This window comes from Mesitornis unicolor, unplaced genomic scaffold (assembly GCF_000695765.1).
Source record: "Mesitornis unicolor isolate BGI_N332 unplaced genomic scaffold, ASM69576v1 scaffold3985, whole genome shotgun sequence".
Classification (NCBI taxonomy): Eukaryota; Metazoa; Chordata; class Aves; order Mesitornithiformes; family Mesitornithidae; genus Mesitornis; species Mesitornis unicolor.
In genome coordinates this window covers 30,291-45,662 of record NW_010183296.1, presented here as the reverse complement: position 1 = coordinate 45,662, position 15,372 = coordinate 30,291, and the positions used below count along the sequence as shown (strand labels likewise).

At 37.8% G+C, this 15,372-nt stretch overlaps 1 protein-coding gene across 1 annotated transcript in view; it reads left to right on the top strand.

Moving 5' to 3' along the window:
• Positions 1-1,168: 1,168 nt before the first annotated feature.
• Positions 1,169-15,372, top strand: part of PKP2 (plakophilin 2) — a 32,795-nt gene continuing 18,591 nt past the window's right edge. Inside the window, exons 1-4 of the mRNA XM_010184065.1 lie at positions 1,169-1,273; positions 3,892-4,586; positions 10,400-10,538; positions 13,502-13,709. Coding sequence (XP_010182367.1) covers positions 1,205-1,273; positions 3,892-4,586; positions 10,400-10,538; positions 13,502-13,709 — 1,111 coding nt within the window. The 5' untranslated portion in view covers positions 1,169-1,204. The remainder of the gene's footprint in view (positions 1,274-3,891; positions 4,587-10,399; positions 10,539-13,501; positions 13,710-15,372) is intronic.

The following is a 15,372-nucleotide window of genomic DNA, read 5'->3' as shown; positions in this document are numbered from 1 at the left end:
TGTATCAGTGAAAGAGAAACAGCCTGAAGTTTATGGTTTGTTGGTTTGTTGGTTTGTTTTTAATTAAAAGAGGAATGCAGTTCTAATGAAAGAAATAATCACAATGCATTGTTCTATTTTCAAAGCTGGGTCGTGGAAAGAAAAAGAGTCAGAGCAAATACACTGTAAATCTTCTACTTAATTTGTAGGATTAGTGAACCTTTCTGGTGCAGATTTGAAGTGTTGTTAAACAACCCTACTTTACAGCATCATGTGCCATGTGCCTCTGTAAGGCATGGAGTTTGTTCGTGGACACTTCATGCTCTTTGGGTTAAGCGCTGAAAAGAATTGTGAAGAGCTACTTGCTCCACTATATTGTCATTAAACCTAAGGGAGAAGAAACATCAGCAGCTGAGGTAGACAGCTATGAAAGAAACAGTTTATATTCAGTGTATGCTATTTATTTACCAGTGGTACATTGTGCAAATTGCATCTCTAGGGTGCACAGTGGCAGAGGTATGCACATCAATCTATATTTCTCATCTAAATACAATCTACAGGGGCAAAATTTTAATTTCTTGTGTACTGTGCATGTTATAGTCAGCCTCTAATGTAAAACATACATGTATATTCAAAGTTGTTACAGTGGAAAATAACGATTGTTAGTAGCTATTCAGTGATACCAATTCTCAGTACTTAATTATCTGTCATCTGGGATATTTAATATGTCAGCCTGCAATGTTAAAACATTTTTCATTAAATAGCTACATGAACGGTAATACTTCTAAAAGTTAAAAATATCTCTTAAGTAAAATGAATAGGAAACTAAAAAAATGGCTTGTGTCCTCAGAAAGCTTTGCTTAGCCATGTTATGAAAGTGATAAACTGAATGCAAACCCGTTTCCATCATTTACCTGTCTGATTTTCAGCTTATATTTATTAATGGCAGTGCAGATCTGGGACATTTCCATAGTACTGTAAATCATCCTTTCTAAAGTCTTTTCAAAGCCAGGTTGGACAGGACTTTGAGCAACCTGGTCTAGTGGGAGGTGTCCCTGCTCATGGCAGGGGATTGGACTGGATGATCTTTAAGGTCCCTTCCAACACAAACCATTCTATGATTCCATGCTAACAGTATCGTGTTTTGTTAAAATCTTACTAATGCTACTCTTTGGTTACAGGCAGTTTGCACCGTGCATCCAGTGTTCCAGAGCGTGTCTATAACATGGGAATTACTGAAAATGATTTTGCACCAAGAACTCCCTATGGTTTCTCCTATTATCAGTCAAACCAGGTGAGCAAAAGAAGACAACAGATAGAAATAAATATAATATCACACATATAGTTTATCCATTTTGTTACCACAAATAATAGCATGTAAATGGTGTTTCAAGGTTTGTTTGCTCAGTTGTTTGCTTTTTAAAGCCTGATTTCTAGAAAAGGAAGTTTTTGCAACTGAGATTTGTTAACGCTTTTCCCCTTTCTACTGACTTCTGAGCCCAGTGACTAAATTCGGCTCAGTCATACAGATGGGCTTTCTGCAGACCTATCAGTCTTGTGAGAATTGGCGTCAGGGTAGAAGATGAAAAAACATATTAACACTCCACTGAGGCCAAGGCTGTGACAACTCAGATCTTTATCTTCCCCAGCAGGCAGCAGGTCAGTCAGTGCATTGGTAGCTAGAAGTGGCTGGAGACCGTGCTGTCACTTACCCACCCAAACAGTTGGAGGTTACAAAAGGAAGTCCAGTGATCCTGCCGGGTAGCAAATGACGTGGGTAGGAACGGGGAATGTGGTGAGAGAGGTTAGGGAATTAAGCATCCAAAACCACAGGAAAACAGATTGCTTTAGTTTCACGGTGACAGGTAGAGTGTTCCTTATAATTTAAAAGAATCCTGTTGTAACCTGTTTCAACATTACAAGAATTTCAGCTGCACAGTCCTTGCAATAGAATGTTGTTTCTGAACTGTCTGATCATAAATTCACTTGTTATTTTGACCAGCTTTTCTTGGGTTCATGGCCTGAATACTAAGACAGATAATTGATTTCCTGCAGGGCTTGTGACACAGCTCATAGCTGGTATGGACATATTTGAGGGAGCAACCTTATGACTTGGAAATCAACACATAGCTTCATAGCAACACAGCTGCATGATCAGCATTAATAAACTGAAACTAGTTCAGCTTGGGAACAGCAATATTTATTTAATAAATAGCTGTAGGGGCCAATTCTTTCTTAATTTTAGATTACTCAAGAATGGCTTATTAAAGTTAATGACCAGTTAATGAAGCTACTCCGGCTCTGTATGGGTAGAGTTAGAACCATTTACTAAATATATTTCCTTCTCTATCCTCCTATCCTCTGTTCTTGCCTATCATCCAGTCTATAATATTTGATGAGAATCTTTTCTTTCTATAAAAGAGCAACAATAGAGAAACTGGAGGTGACATAGGAACCACAAGAAAACACTACAGTTTTCCAGGCAGAGGGGTAAAGGGAAAAAAAAATTAAAACCAAAACAAAACAAAACAAAGGAAAACAAAACAAACCAGAGAGACTATTTGTCCTGTGTGAAAGCCAGAAAAAGTCACAAGGTCTAGTATTTTACAAAAGCATTAATTTCCTTGTCCCCAAACAAAAGATAAAGATATCCTTGCATAGTTTCTGCAGAATAAATATATATATCAAATGATCCTTGCCTTAGTCTACTAGATTCAGCAACCTTTACTCCTTCTGTGAGCCGATTATTAACCTCAGTAACTCCTCAACAGTGAAATTACAGGATTTCAGTTTGGCCACTCTCTGCTAAGCATCATCTCTTCAATTAATAACTTGTATAAGCTTCTCAGTTTACCTTAATAATACCTTTATTATTACAAAACTTTAATGTAACATGGAAATAGAATATATGGGGCTTTGATTTATAGCTAGATGCTACTATGCTTACTGAATTAGCAAAAAATTGGGCCATGACTCCTCTATTTCAGTGCTAGGTAGTCTCTTAAGTTGATTTAGGTCTGGAAGGTCTTGAGTAGAGTATGATGTCCAATTTAGAGCATAAGGAAAAGGTAGAGAAATTGGAGACACCCCAAATGGCACCTAACCAGTAAGAATCTTGAAGACACATCCTACAAGGAAAGGTTGAAGGAAGTGGGTTTGTTGGGTTTAGAAAAAATAAAATTATTAAACAAGATGATGATCCATTACTGTCCATGCCTATTAGGGACAGGAAAAGAAAAATCATCTCATATTACAACTGTAGAATTAGGGAAACCATTGAGATGGTGAAATGATCATTTTGGTTTCCTTGGAATGTTATGTAATCTTAATTTTTAAGAAGTTAGACAAATGGGGAAGGGACTATCTCTTTTTACTAGATCCTACCACAGAGTGAACAGGAGGGCTAAATAACCTTATATTAATAAGATTAATAGCAATATGCAGACACTTTAGTATATTATTTTAGTATCCGACTGATTAATTTTTCTTCTGTCTATTGGACAGCATTGAATTTTATTTCTGTAGGAGATGTGGCTGTTAATTTCCAAGGAGTTTCAAACTGAAACTAAAATCACCGTTAATAAGCAGATTGTTTACTACTGGGTATAATTGATTTACACACCTATTCTGAATTAATGACAGAAGACTAGGTGCTTAGACTTTTTTTTCTAATGTTTAGACCATACTTCTTCCTGCCCTCATTAGGTAGATACAAGGAAGTGTTGCAAAATCCTATTTAGTACACATTTTTGGAGAAGTTTTGGTTTTGTTTTCCTATTTTGTTTTCCTATTCTGATAGCAGACCTTAGAAATTTTATCTTTGCTTTTTTTGGTTTGGTTTGGTTTCTTTAGGTAATCCTAAATGCTGTGATCTTACCGTTACTCCTGTTCTTTTTATGCACCCTTGAACAGGTGGCCTCACCATCCTCTTATACAAATGGCTGGGGGACAAGGATTACCTACAAGGCAATGGAAGAGAGAGCTCAAAGACAGCCTCTGAGGAGACTGGAGGTTTCACCCCAACGAGGTCCTGAAAGATTGGCATATGTGTCCAATGATTTTCACTATGATGGAGGGATTTCAACTGGATTCTCCATGAGGCATGGAGATAGCAGGAGATCCAATGGGACTGTCCCACCAAGATATGCTCGGTCTGAGATTGTTGGTTACACTCTTCGTGATTCAGTGAACAGGGGACGCTCTTTTAAGAGACAGTCCCACATGGGGGGTACTAATGATGCCATCCTTGATGGTGTCTACCCCAGCCCCACTGTACCTCTGTACCATCAAGCAGGCAACAGTCGCAGTATGACCAACCTTTTGGAGAAAGAGAACTACCTGACCTCGGGCAGTGCGACGGGACAAGTGAGGTCACCAATTTCTTCCCATTTGGGATCTCAGAACAGGCAATCTTTAAGGTCCAGTTGGTACCAATCTGGTTTCAGAAGCACACAGACCAGGCGGGAAGCTTCCCAGCCAGCTTCACTAGCCAGTGTCGCTGCAGAAACAGATGGGAAGAGAATGCCATTGACAGCCGCTTTGGCAGCAGCAGGGAGGAACGCTTTCCTGCAGAGTGAACAAGTCACCATCAATGGATCTCAGCTGGGGTAAGCACAACACAGGACCTGCTTTGGTTCGAGGGTGTCGCAGCTGAAAGAAACCTCTTTGCTTAAAAAGAAAAAGTAAACTGGCAGCTTATGGTTCAGTGACTAACACAGTGTACAAAATGTCAGCGCAGAGGATGCAGAAAGTAGATTTGCTTTTAAAAATCCACTTTTGGTGCAACAGAGGAAAGGGAGAAAAAATGTATGTGTTTGTACATACTGCAGGGTCCACACCTCCTGCTTAGGTTTGGTAGCCCCTTTTGTTCAAGAGTTAATCAACTTTATAAGGAGACACTGAGTAATTTACAATCTAAGTCACAATACACAGTAATGCATTGGCAAATCTTGTGTTCATAAGAGATGGGATGTTTTCAGCACTGGTTCTCTCAAGATTATGTCAGAAATCTACCAGTAAGGCTGCTTTTGGCATATTGACAATTTCCAGTTTAAAAACCTTAGTGGTTGCAGGGAAACCTTTTAGTTTTTATAAACTTCACTTAAAATACAGAAAGAAATTTCTCTTAGCTCTGTAGCACCGTCCATCATTAGAACAAATATGAACTGCTCTGAATCTCAGGACTCCAGAGCTTCCCACTACCATGAGCTCCTACATGCTCTGAGGACGCTATCTTAAATTGAAGCCCTGTAAACTCCATGGCAGAAATTCCCAAAGCTGCCTCCAGACTTCAGGAAAATTGTTTAAAATCTTAGAAGCATTCTTTTTTTTTTTTTTTTTCCAAAATTACTTTTTTCTGCCCTGAAATTTCATTCCAGAGAAGATTTCAGAATGTCTACAATCAGTTTTCAAAAGAGAAAATTTATCAGTTCTGAAATTTCTCTCAGAAGTGAACAGTTTTTTAATTTTAGAATAATTCTGAATGTTTCCAGAGCTCTTAAGGTTCGATGGAGAGAACAAACCACTTGGTAAACAGGAGGTGGTTACTTGCACTGTTTACTGTGGTTTCTGTTGTTTCATAATCCAAATAAGCTCCGAAGGTTTCTTATGTAAGTTAATCATGGTGTAATTTATAACAGTGTTATTGAGGAATATCTTGTTTTCCATAACTGTGTCGCCGCTAAGTTCATTTTTCTGAAGGCCACCTTTCTTCTTTGTCTAAATTTGCTACTGTGTGAGATGAGGCATCATCAGATAGCACTGCTATGTCAAGGTCAGGTATTTCTGTTGTCAACTACATGTTGTGTGCTATGACTAGATTTATAAATGCACACAATCTTGTGTCCACATCTGATCTGGATTGAAATCTTTACCTCCGGGGTGATGCAGGAGTTAAGAGATCTGGTATTAATGATGTGACTCTTAAGTGTTCAGTGTTTACAGCAAGTAAGTCCAGAAAAAAAACAGCTGAGAGCTCACAACAGCTAAAGATTTGGGAGTAGTGATGTTGAAAATAGGTACTTGGGAGGAATTTGATTCTCAGTAAGTTTACAAATGAGAATATATTCCATTGCCTTAATCATTTACTTAACTTTAAGCACGTTCTTGAGTGTGTTTCTGAGCCATAATGAGCAATTTTGATATTTAATTTTGTGTAGGAGCAATTTTGCTTTTTCTTTTGCAGGTGCAGACACTGGAGTCTGGTTGTCTGCCTGCACAAACATCAGCCAGAGTGATTTTCATACTTGCAGATGCACACATATGTCTTTGTGCAAGTGGCTTGCTTGAAACCATGCTGAACTTCAGGTGGAAGATTTGTAACCTAATGGGAATCTTTTTGACAGCTTAATTCTTTAACTGCTAGTTCTTAAGCTCAGTCTTTGCTGGAAATTACAAAGGAAAGCAGTTGGAAGTGCTCTGAAAGCTTTTAAAGTCCGTTTTGCAGATGCTTACAGATTTAATTTATTTCAGTACTTTTGACTATTTAATTTACTTCTGCATATCTTGTTTATCTTTTCAAATATCCAAGGTCCTACTTCAGTTTCAGAGCTATGTATTTGAGAGAGTGAGGAGCTCTTTATTCTATCCAAAGTTTAAAAAAGTCTCTGTAAAATATTTTAGTTAAGATGATGGTGAAGAACAGCATGTAAGATACAATTTCACAAGATTTGCACCACTAGGTTCTTAAATGATGAGGAAGACACTATCAATACTGAAGTCAGTATTGGTTAGATATGCTTATGTAATAACATATGTATGATTTCCACATACATTATTACTGTACATACATTACTATGCATATAAAATACAGATTTAGTAACTTCCCTTGTAATTCTTGTCACCGATGCAGAAGTCCTGTTTTGATTGTAGTACATTCTGGTCCATCCACATCTAGCTACTGCACAGTTTAATGTAGAATTAAATATTTAAAATGTGATAGATGTCATTTTGGTTTGGGTTATACATTGCTGTGAAATCAGAGATATTTCACTTAAGTCCATCGTTCCACCTATAGTACAATAATTTCTTCTAACAAAACTTCTCAGTTTAAGAAGTTAGTAGAGACTTTCACATTTCTTGTCATTTCCCATTTGACTTTAAGGTTGCATTATCTTATACATTGCTCCCTTACCTGTTGCTTCTTTAATAATGGAATAGGGGGGGAAATAAATATAAGCCTGTTTTCTGAGTAATTTTATTTTTCCAGAAATTTGTATGTTTTTATGCAAATCACAATTTAGGTCTTTCCAAGGTTAATTAAAAGGATGTAAAATAGTTGTGTAATGCTAAACAGAAGTAGTAGACTAACTGTGTGTAGTATTTGAAATGTTTATAAAAGCATTTTCAAACTTTCAGTAGAATAATTAGCTTGTAATATGAAATCAAAGTGGAAAAAACAGAGTCTAGAGATGCTATCTCTTTATCTTCTGGTAAAGCGAAGCAGTTAAAAGCATCCTCATATCAAGGGCTTAGGAAAAAGAGAGATTCAACTGTCTGAGAAACAGCTGCTTACAGAATCTGACCTCTACATGTGCTAAAATGATTAGACAACACAGTGTATCTCAAAAATGTTGTGTTCTGGCAATTAAGGTGAAGTCAGAACTTGTCAAATGATTGTCCTGTTTAACAACCATTACCTGAATGTCCATTGGTTTGTTGTCATTGCATGTGCTAATCAGCCACCTGGCTAGTAAATTTGCCTGTGAATGTTTTGGGGGTAGAATGGAATCATTGCATCAAACTCTATTTTCATGAGAGTTAGAGTGCTGCAACTTTATGAATACTATTGAAAGTCAAAGATTGTATTTCATCCTTTATTACTGTCAGATAAAATGTGTTATTTTTATCCAATGAAGAGCAACCTTAGTATGGTAGTGTAGAACAGGGCAGAAAGATTTTGGCTATGGCATATGAAGGAGCCATGAAAGGATAACTGGTGAATGGTGGACTGCCCTCAGTCTCAGTGCAGATCTACGCACCCAGCACTTAGAAATTTGGTCTCTGGCTGTACGTGTCTTTATCTCAGCTGGCAGTGACTGCTCATGGACCTTTCCTAGTATGAGGCGTCCTTGGCATCCTGAGCCTGAGTTCCCACGCAGATTCTGTGATGCCTCATGAGGTATCAGCTCATGCAACAGTCTTGACCTTGGAAAGTGCATGGATAGAGTCCTTCTCTGCTGTCAGTCACTGAAATGACTCACGACTTAATACATGGGAGATATCTGCCTCTCTGTAGAAGACAACTGAGTTTGATCAAAGGGCTCCAAAGTTGCTGCTCTGACTAACAGGCAGGTAGGCATTCTCACATGTGCATTTATGTAACGTGGCCACAAAACCTTTGTTGATTTAAGAAGCTTGACTAAAACCCAAGCTTGAAAAGCCTACTTTTCTATTCCACTTAGAAAAGAGTAAGAAGAAATATAATCTGGCTTTTTTCCATTACTTATTGTTCAAGATTTTGAAGTAGGTTTCTGATCAGTACATCCAACTTGCAACTTAGAGTAACTTACTAGCTACATTGCTTTAGATCCAGGCTAAATTAAACTCCGAAAATCTGGAAGCTGTAAGCATTGTCAGATCAGAGCCCAGGGCACCAGAGATACTAACTGTAGCTCTGTCTAATTTCAGTTTGATTTAACCTCTCCATTGACATCCTCAACGCACATCCCTTTCATTTTAGCTTTGTCTTGCACAAGCTTGCCTCAGCACCTATGGATACAGCATCTGTGCTCAAAACACTAACTCAGAGGAGGGGAGAAGACAAGAAATAATATGATTTATACTAAAGGTAAATACAAAGATACAGGTATATCTGTATATACCTGTATATACAGGTATAATTTCATTTGCAACAGGTGCACCAAAATTGTTCTCTTTGCTGTCCTTGCAGCCACATTAATTGTCTTGTGCCTTACCAAAAGCAAACAGCAGATACTGATTTACAGTGCAGCTGCCAGGAAAAATTCCAGCAAAATCCATTTTTGTCTCAAAGCTCATGAGTTCATAATAAATATTTTGGGGAAAAGAGTCAGATTTCAGTGCATTTGTAGCAAGAATCCCTGTGAGAAATCTGCCTGACTTCTCCCTGATTTGTCTGCCTTGCTCCTCTGCAACCCATTCTGGGCAAGCCTGGACTTCCAGGCTCTTTCACCCCTGCCAGTCCATTACTGAGGCAGTCTCAGAGCTGAAGAACTGAGTGACTGCTGGTGCAGTCCATAAACACATGCTTCGGAAATGTTTCTTTTCTTGTTATCAACACATTTCATACTTCACTTTTCTGAACATAATTTATTATTTAATATTTCTGCTCAGTTAAAAGTAAAAAAAAATCAGAATTTCAATTTAAGCCAATTTATTTCCCAGGAACCTATTTTAACGTAAAAGATAATTGCATCAAAATTTCTAATTTTAGATGCAGTTACTGAGATGATTATAAAGTAAACCATTCTGATTCTGGTAGCTCTGAAGCAAGGAGTTATTGCCAATGACTTCTTGTTTCACCAGGGTTCACAGACTTTGCTCCCTGACCATCTGGTTCTACAAAATTCTTTGATTTTAAAAACCCAGAATTCATATGTTTTCTTCTACTTTTTTCCCCATTTTTTTTTTCCTCTGGGTGGAGAGTATTTGAATTAAAATGCAAATAAAAAGGCTGGGGAACATAACGCCCTGTCCCAGAGCTAATGCACCTGATTGTGCCATGAATTGTTTAATGTTCCATTTACTGGGGAAAAAATGGGTCTAGTGACCTTTCTTTCCATTTTTTTATATGGCTTTATAACACAATTATCATTCAAGCAAACATACTGGAAGCTGGGAGGAAAATGGCCACGCATATTTTTAATCCTACCAGAGGTGATGTACGTATTTGATTTAATGACTGGCGTTTGGGTTTTTTTCCCACTTGAGAAAAAGGCTTTGCCCGCCTATTTCAAACTAGAACAACTTCTATAAGCTTGAAAAAAGCAGGTACTGAGCCGTGCATATATGTAGAGTGGGAACTGAGAAAGTGAAGAAAGGCATGAAAACAAATATAAAGAAGCAATCATCACATTACTGAGAAAAACATAAATGTGATGATCAGTAAAAGACTCTACTTTGGTTATGGTTTTCTTTGGATCTTAGTCCTTCATTCACTGATGTTTCCATTTTGTTTTTATGATTTGAAGCATGACTTGATTTGTCCAGAGCCTCTCATTTTTGCAACACTTCCATTTACGATTTTCTCTTCCCCCAGAATATTGGTATCCCTTAAAGCTTTTATAATATTTTCTGCTACTGGAAATGGAATGATTTTCTAAGAAAAGCTAAAGTTACTTGGAAAATATGAAAATCTTGGAATTACAAGAAATTTCACAGGCTAGGTAGTGATTTTTCTGCAGTCTTTCTTCACTATATTTCCTCTGCCTGTACTTTTAAGGAGCCCAGAAGGGGAGATGACTCTGGAGCGTGCAGTGAGCATACTGAGGAGTGAAAATACACAGTCCACACCTAGGATTCTTTCTGCAGTGACTTTCATACAGCATGAGTGCTTCCAGAAAGCAGACGCCAGAAGAAAAGTAAGTAATTATTTTTATGCCAGTTACAATCAGTTAGAGCAAATAACTTTCTATACTGTATGGCAATGTGTGCCAACATGAAAAAAAGGCATTCCAAGAAACCTTGTAGGATACTTATTTTGAATATTTTCTCTAAAATATGCTGATACTTTTTGCTGCATGTTCTTTTCAATCAGTAGACTGGCACTGGTCTATGCTAGCAAGATTTTGGTCTTTAGCATTTAGTGGTAGGAAACATGGAAATGTAAGGTTAAAAGGGACAATAAGAATTCACCCACACCATCTGTAATTACAGAAGTTTATGATCAACTTTTTTAAAAGTCACATTGATTAGGATCCCACAAACTCCTGCAGACAGGCAAAGAGCTTTATTACCTTTACCAGTTATTCCTAAAGTATAACTTAAATCTCCCTTTTTGCAGACTAAGTTGATTAGTTTCTATCCTATCTTGATGGATATGGAGAAAATGTCTATTTTATTTCCCTTTTATAATGTTTTTTCATATGTATTAAGGCTGCTGAGTGTATACCCACTTAGTCTTCTCTTTTCCAGGCTAAACAAACACAGTTCTTTCAGCTTTTATGAACAAGCCATAAAGTTTGAAATTTTTGTTAACATAATTGCTCCTCTCTCTCATATTCAACTGGTACCTGTACACCATTGGTACAGAAATATCCTAGAAGTGGAAATTCTGGGAGTGCAGTGCAAAGTTATCCAAGATTCAGGGTTTGCTAGGACTGCACAACTGTGTTAGTACAGTTTATGGATTAGCCAGACTGGTAAGGACTTGCTGAGACTGCACAAATGCATTAATATATTGTTTGAATTTACCAAATTTGTTAAGTCTCTTACAAGGGACTTGTTAAGTCTCTTACAAGTCCTTGAAAAGGCATATTAAATACGTTCTTTTCTTCTTTTTCTTTAGATTTCACTATCAAACACGATTATGGCTCTTTTGCTGACAGTTGTGTACATTAATGAGTAATGTGGTTGTTTATTTCAATCATTTAAAAAAATGCTTTGTTTCATAATTATCTTGGTATTATTCACACGTAATCTCAGCCTTAACTCCATATTCATATATATGCAGTCTAGTTCAGTGACAGCCAAACCTCACTCAGTCCTTTGGTAGTTTTAATTTGCTTAACAGTAGATCGAAGTCTGTTTTGGAAAAAAACACCAGTACAATTAGCAACCATAACTTCAGTCTGAGGACAGAGCATCAGTATTGAACGTTTGAAGGTGGTTTATTATTCAAACCTCTTTCGGGCAGCTTCCTGAAAAAGAAATTCAAATTGAAGCAGTCAGCCTGAAGCTGCCTTCTATTTTCCTGTATATCCCACATATCCTAGCTGAGCTTTTCTGTTTGTTGCCCATCAATCTTGCTCACATTGGCATTGTCTTGTTTCCTCTTTTTAGCCTTTCATCCTGTATTCCTTTCCTTTGTCTCCTGATGGTTTTTTTTCCTGGATACTTGTGAACTAGTGGCCTTACAGTATTTTGGTGAATTTTGTTTACTGATGAAAATTTAGACTGACAAATCAATAGCTTTTGTAAATTCTTCTCTGCACGTAAGTCAAAATAGCACCACTTCTTTTACAAGAGTTATAAATCCCTTAAAATTACCAACAGAAAGTCTGCATAAATGTTTATAAAAACCAACCAGCTATGGTATCAGTGTCAAAAGGGCTTATCTACTGTAATGAAATAGGTTGATGTGTCTTCAGCATGTTCTGTGCTCCACTTTCCTCAAAATATATATTTCTGTATTTCATTCTGTTACCATCTAGACGGTTGCTGAGTGAATGCAGGGGGAATCAGGTCAGCAGTAAGAAACTGTGGCTTTTGTACAACAGAATCAGAGGAAAGACAGGCAGGCACCATAGTTTGCCAGAGCATGAAGGGCAAAAGGCTTTGTTACATTTCATTTCTTGGTGTTGCCAACACCTGTCGGTCACATTGAATTCTTTTTATCATTAAACTCTGGACTGCTCAGAAGAGTTGTATCAGATTTCAAAGTTTTTCACATGCTGTTGATTCTACACAAGGATGAGTTTGTCCACAAAACCATATGGCATTTTGAGATGCTGGAGGCAATGGTCCTTAATTGTACATGAATGTAAGGTATTTTCCATAGTAAACTCATTCCTAAATGAGTCAAGGCTTATTTATGCCACATCACAGTTCATATCAGATTCATCATTTGCCACAATGTGTAGAACTTGGTAAATATTTGTTTCCATACAGCTGCTGCAAAATAACATCTTAATTCTTCATTCATGTGGGGCCAAAACCTAATTTTCTAAAGAAGGAGACACTAAAGAGTACACCTTTTTGAATGTGCATGGTTCAGTAGCTAACTAGTTTACAATGTTTAATGGTCTGCATTTTGAAGTTTATTAGTTTACCATTTTTTCTCAGTAAGTCACGGATAAGAGATACTAAGTAAAATGCATTCTTATTTAATTCACTTTCAAAACATGCACAAAAGTTAACACAGAAAAATATTGCCTTTCCATCAGACTGGCTGCTGAAAAAAAAAAAAAGAAACTTGGCACATCAGGAACATTTTACATCCAGAAATCTCAAAGCAGTTTATAAATGTTCCAGAGTTAAATCTCAAGTATCCATTTCACCAACATGGAAGCTAAAATGCAGAGCCATTAAATGTCTTGTCACAGAGTACAAATCTACAGCAAAGCTTGAAAAGATTTTGTTTCATTCTCTTACATTAATAATATAAATACGATGCCTCCCTTAGTTGTGGATTTTAAGTATGACTCATACGAAAGCCCAGAAGTTAACAGTTACGTCCAAATGATTAATGATCTGTGCTTCAAATCTTTCAAATAGGAGCAAATGAAAAAAGTCCCTACGACTGTTTAAAGATTTGTTGGGGGAGAGGGTGAAGTTTGTCATCTACAGTATCTAACTCTTCTCTGCTGTTTTGTTTTCCTCACAGGTTTTCTCACTTGGTGGTATCCCCAAACTTTTACAGCTTCTTGATGTTCAGAACGAGGATGTTCAGCGGGCAGCGTGTGGTGCTCTGAGAAACTTGGTGTTTGAGGACAATGACAACAAACTGGAAGTGTCAGAGCAGAAAGGGATCCCACTCTTGCTCCGCCTACTCCAACACACCAGGGATGTAGAGACTAAAAAGCAAATAACAGGTAGTGTTTTCTGTGCAGTCAAGTATGAAGTGCTTTAAGTAGTGCACAAGCTTTCTGTGTGAGGTACATGCCTGTTTACTTAGGCCAGTAACTGCAACTTCCTCTCTTAAAGCTTCTTCAGACTCTATTTTTTGCAGGAAGCTTAAAGTCCTAGATATTTCAGAAAAGAAAATGAGGCTCCAAACAGCAAATTCTGTAGAACCATTTCAGTGAGCAGTGATCGGAGCAGTCGCAGAGGTGACTGGGACTATAATTACTGCAGACTTGCTTACACGGCAGCTCAGCCCCGTTTTTTTGACACTATGCTGCCAGTGCATACTGGGAGCTCCTTGTTGAAGACTGTCCCCCAGAACTATCAGGTGGTGTGGATAGAAAGTTGTCCTACTCCCCACAAACTCTACTGCCCAAAATTTCTACTCTTGATCTCTCTCACTCCTAGCTGTTTGCATCCAAGTCTGTCTTCTCAGATATGTGATGAGCAGAAAACTGTCACAGCATCAGCGTGCTTCCTTTCTGTGTGCAGGGTAAAGAATTCCTGCAGGACATCCATTTGGCTGTAAAGACTGTATGGCACCTTCAGTGGAGGGACCTGCATTCTTGATTCAGTCTTTGCAGGGCTTATGTTCTCATTCTTTTATTTCCAATGTCCTTGAGAAAGACCTGTTAAAAATGAGTAGGGCCCATTGCAATTTTGAAGGAAAAACCCTTTGGATCGGAAAGCCCATATTACACCTCTTGTTGTACATCAGTGTAGCAGAAGGAATGGTGGGAGGAAATGTCCACCATCACTCACTAAGGAAGCTGTGGTTACTGCCCTGCTGGCTTTGCAGCAGCCAGTTAAGAAATGCCCACCACTTTGTCCCTGCACTCCTGTTTGACTTTAGTCTGTCTCTGGGAAGTCAGCTGCTTGTGTGCCACATTCATTCCAGTTGGCATGCAAAGAAAGAGCTGGCTTATGTTTTATAAACGGGAGAAAACATTATGAATAAATGAATGAAGATTTATTTCAAGTGATCTTTAAAGATACCAGGAACACAAGCTATTAAAATAACAGTGCTTGATAAGATACAGAAAGTGTCAAGCAGCCTTGCCTTGAAGCAAAGGCATGTTGAGACCTTCTGTAATTCTGCATACTTTTAAGTATTTGAAATACTGTGCTCCCTAAGCTGGAGAACAAAGCTTTGTATTGTTGGGTCTTTTGGCTCAGTTCTACAGCTCTGCAACATTAAAATGTTTTAAAGTTTTTCACATTCATCAGATGCAGAATTAGGTCACTTACTGCATAGTGCACTGTCTCTCAGTGCTATTACACACCAGTGAGGGAAGCAGTGAAAATGGTGGTACTGTGGCCAGAAAGCTACTGCTCTTTTCTTGCTAGCCATTTCATTATTTCTCACAAAAGCTTTGACAGTTTGTGCAGGATAACTCATACGGATCTTGTGAATATTATTGTCTTCCCCTTCTCCAGTACGAAAATGGATAAAGGGACACGTTCTTTCTGCAATTACTGCTGTCATTCCACATGAATATTTACTTACAAAACATACAAGACACCAACAAAATACTTAAGCAATATTGAGTAGGTTGTTGTTGTTTGTATAAAGCAAAATATTCTGGTATACTTTCATGTCTATCAGCTGCAAGAGATGGCTTTAAAAATACA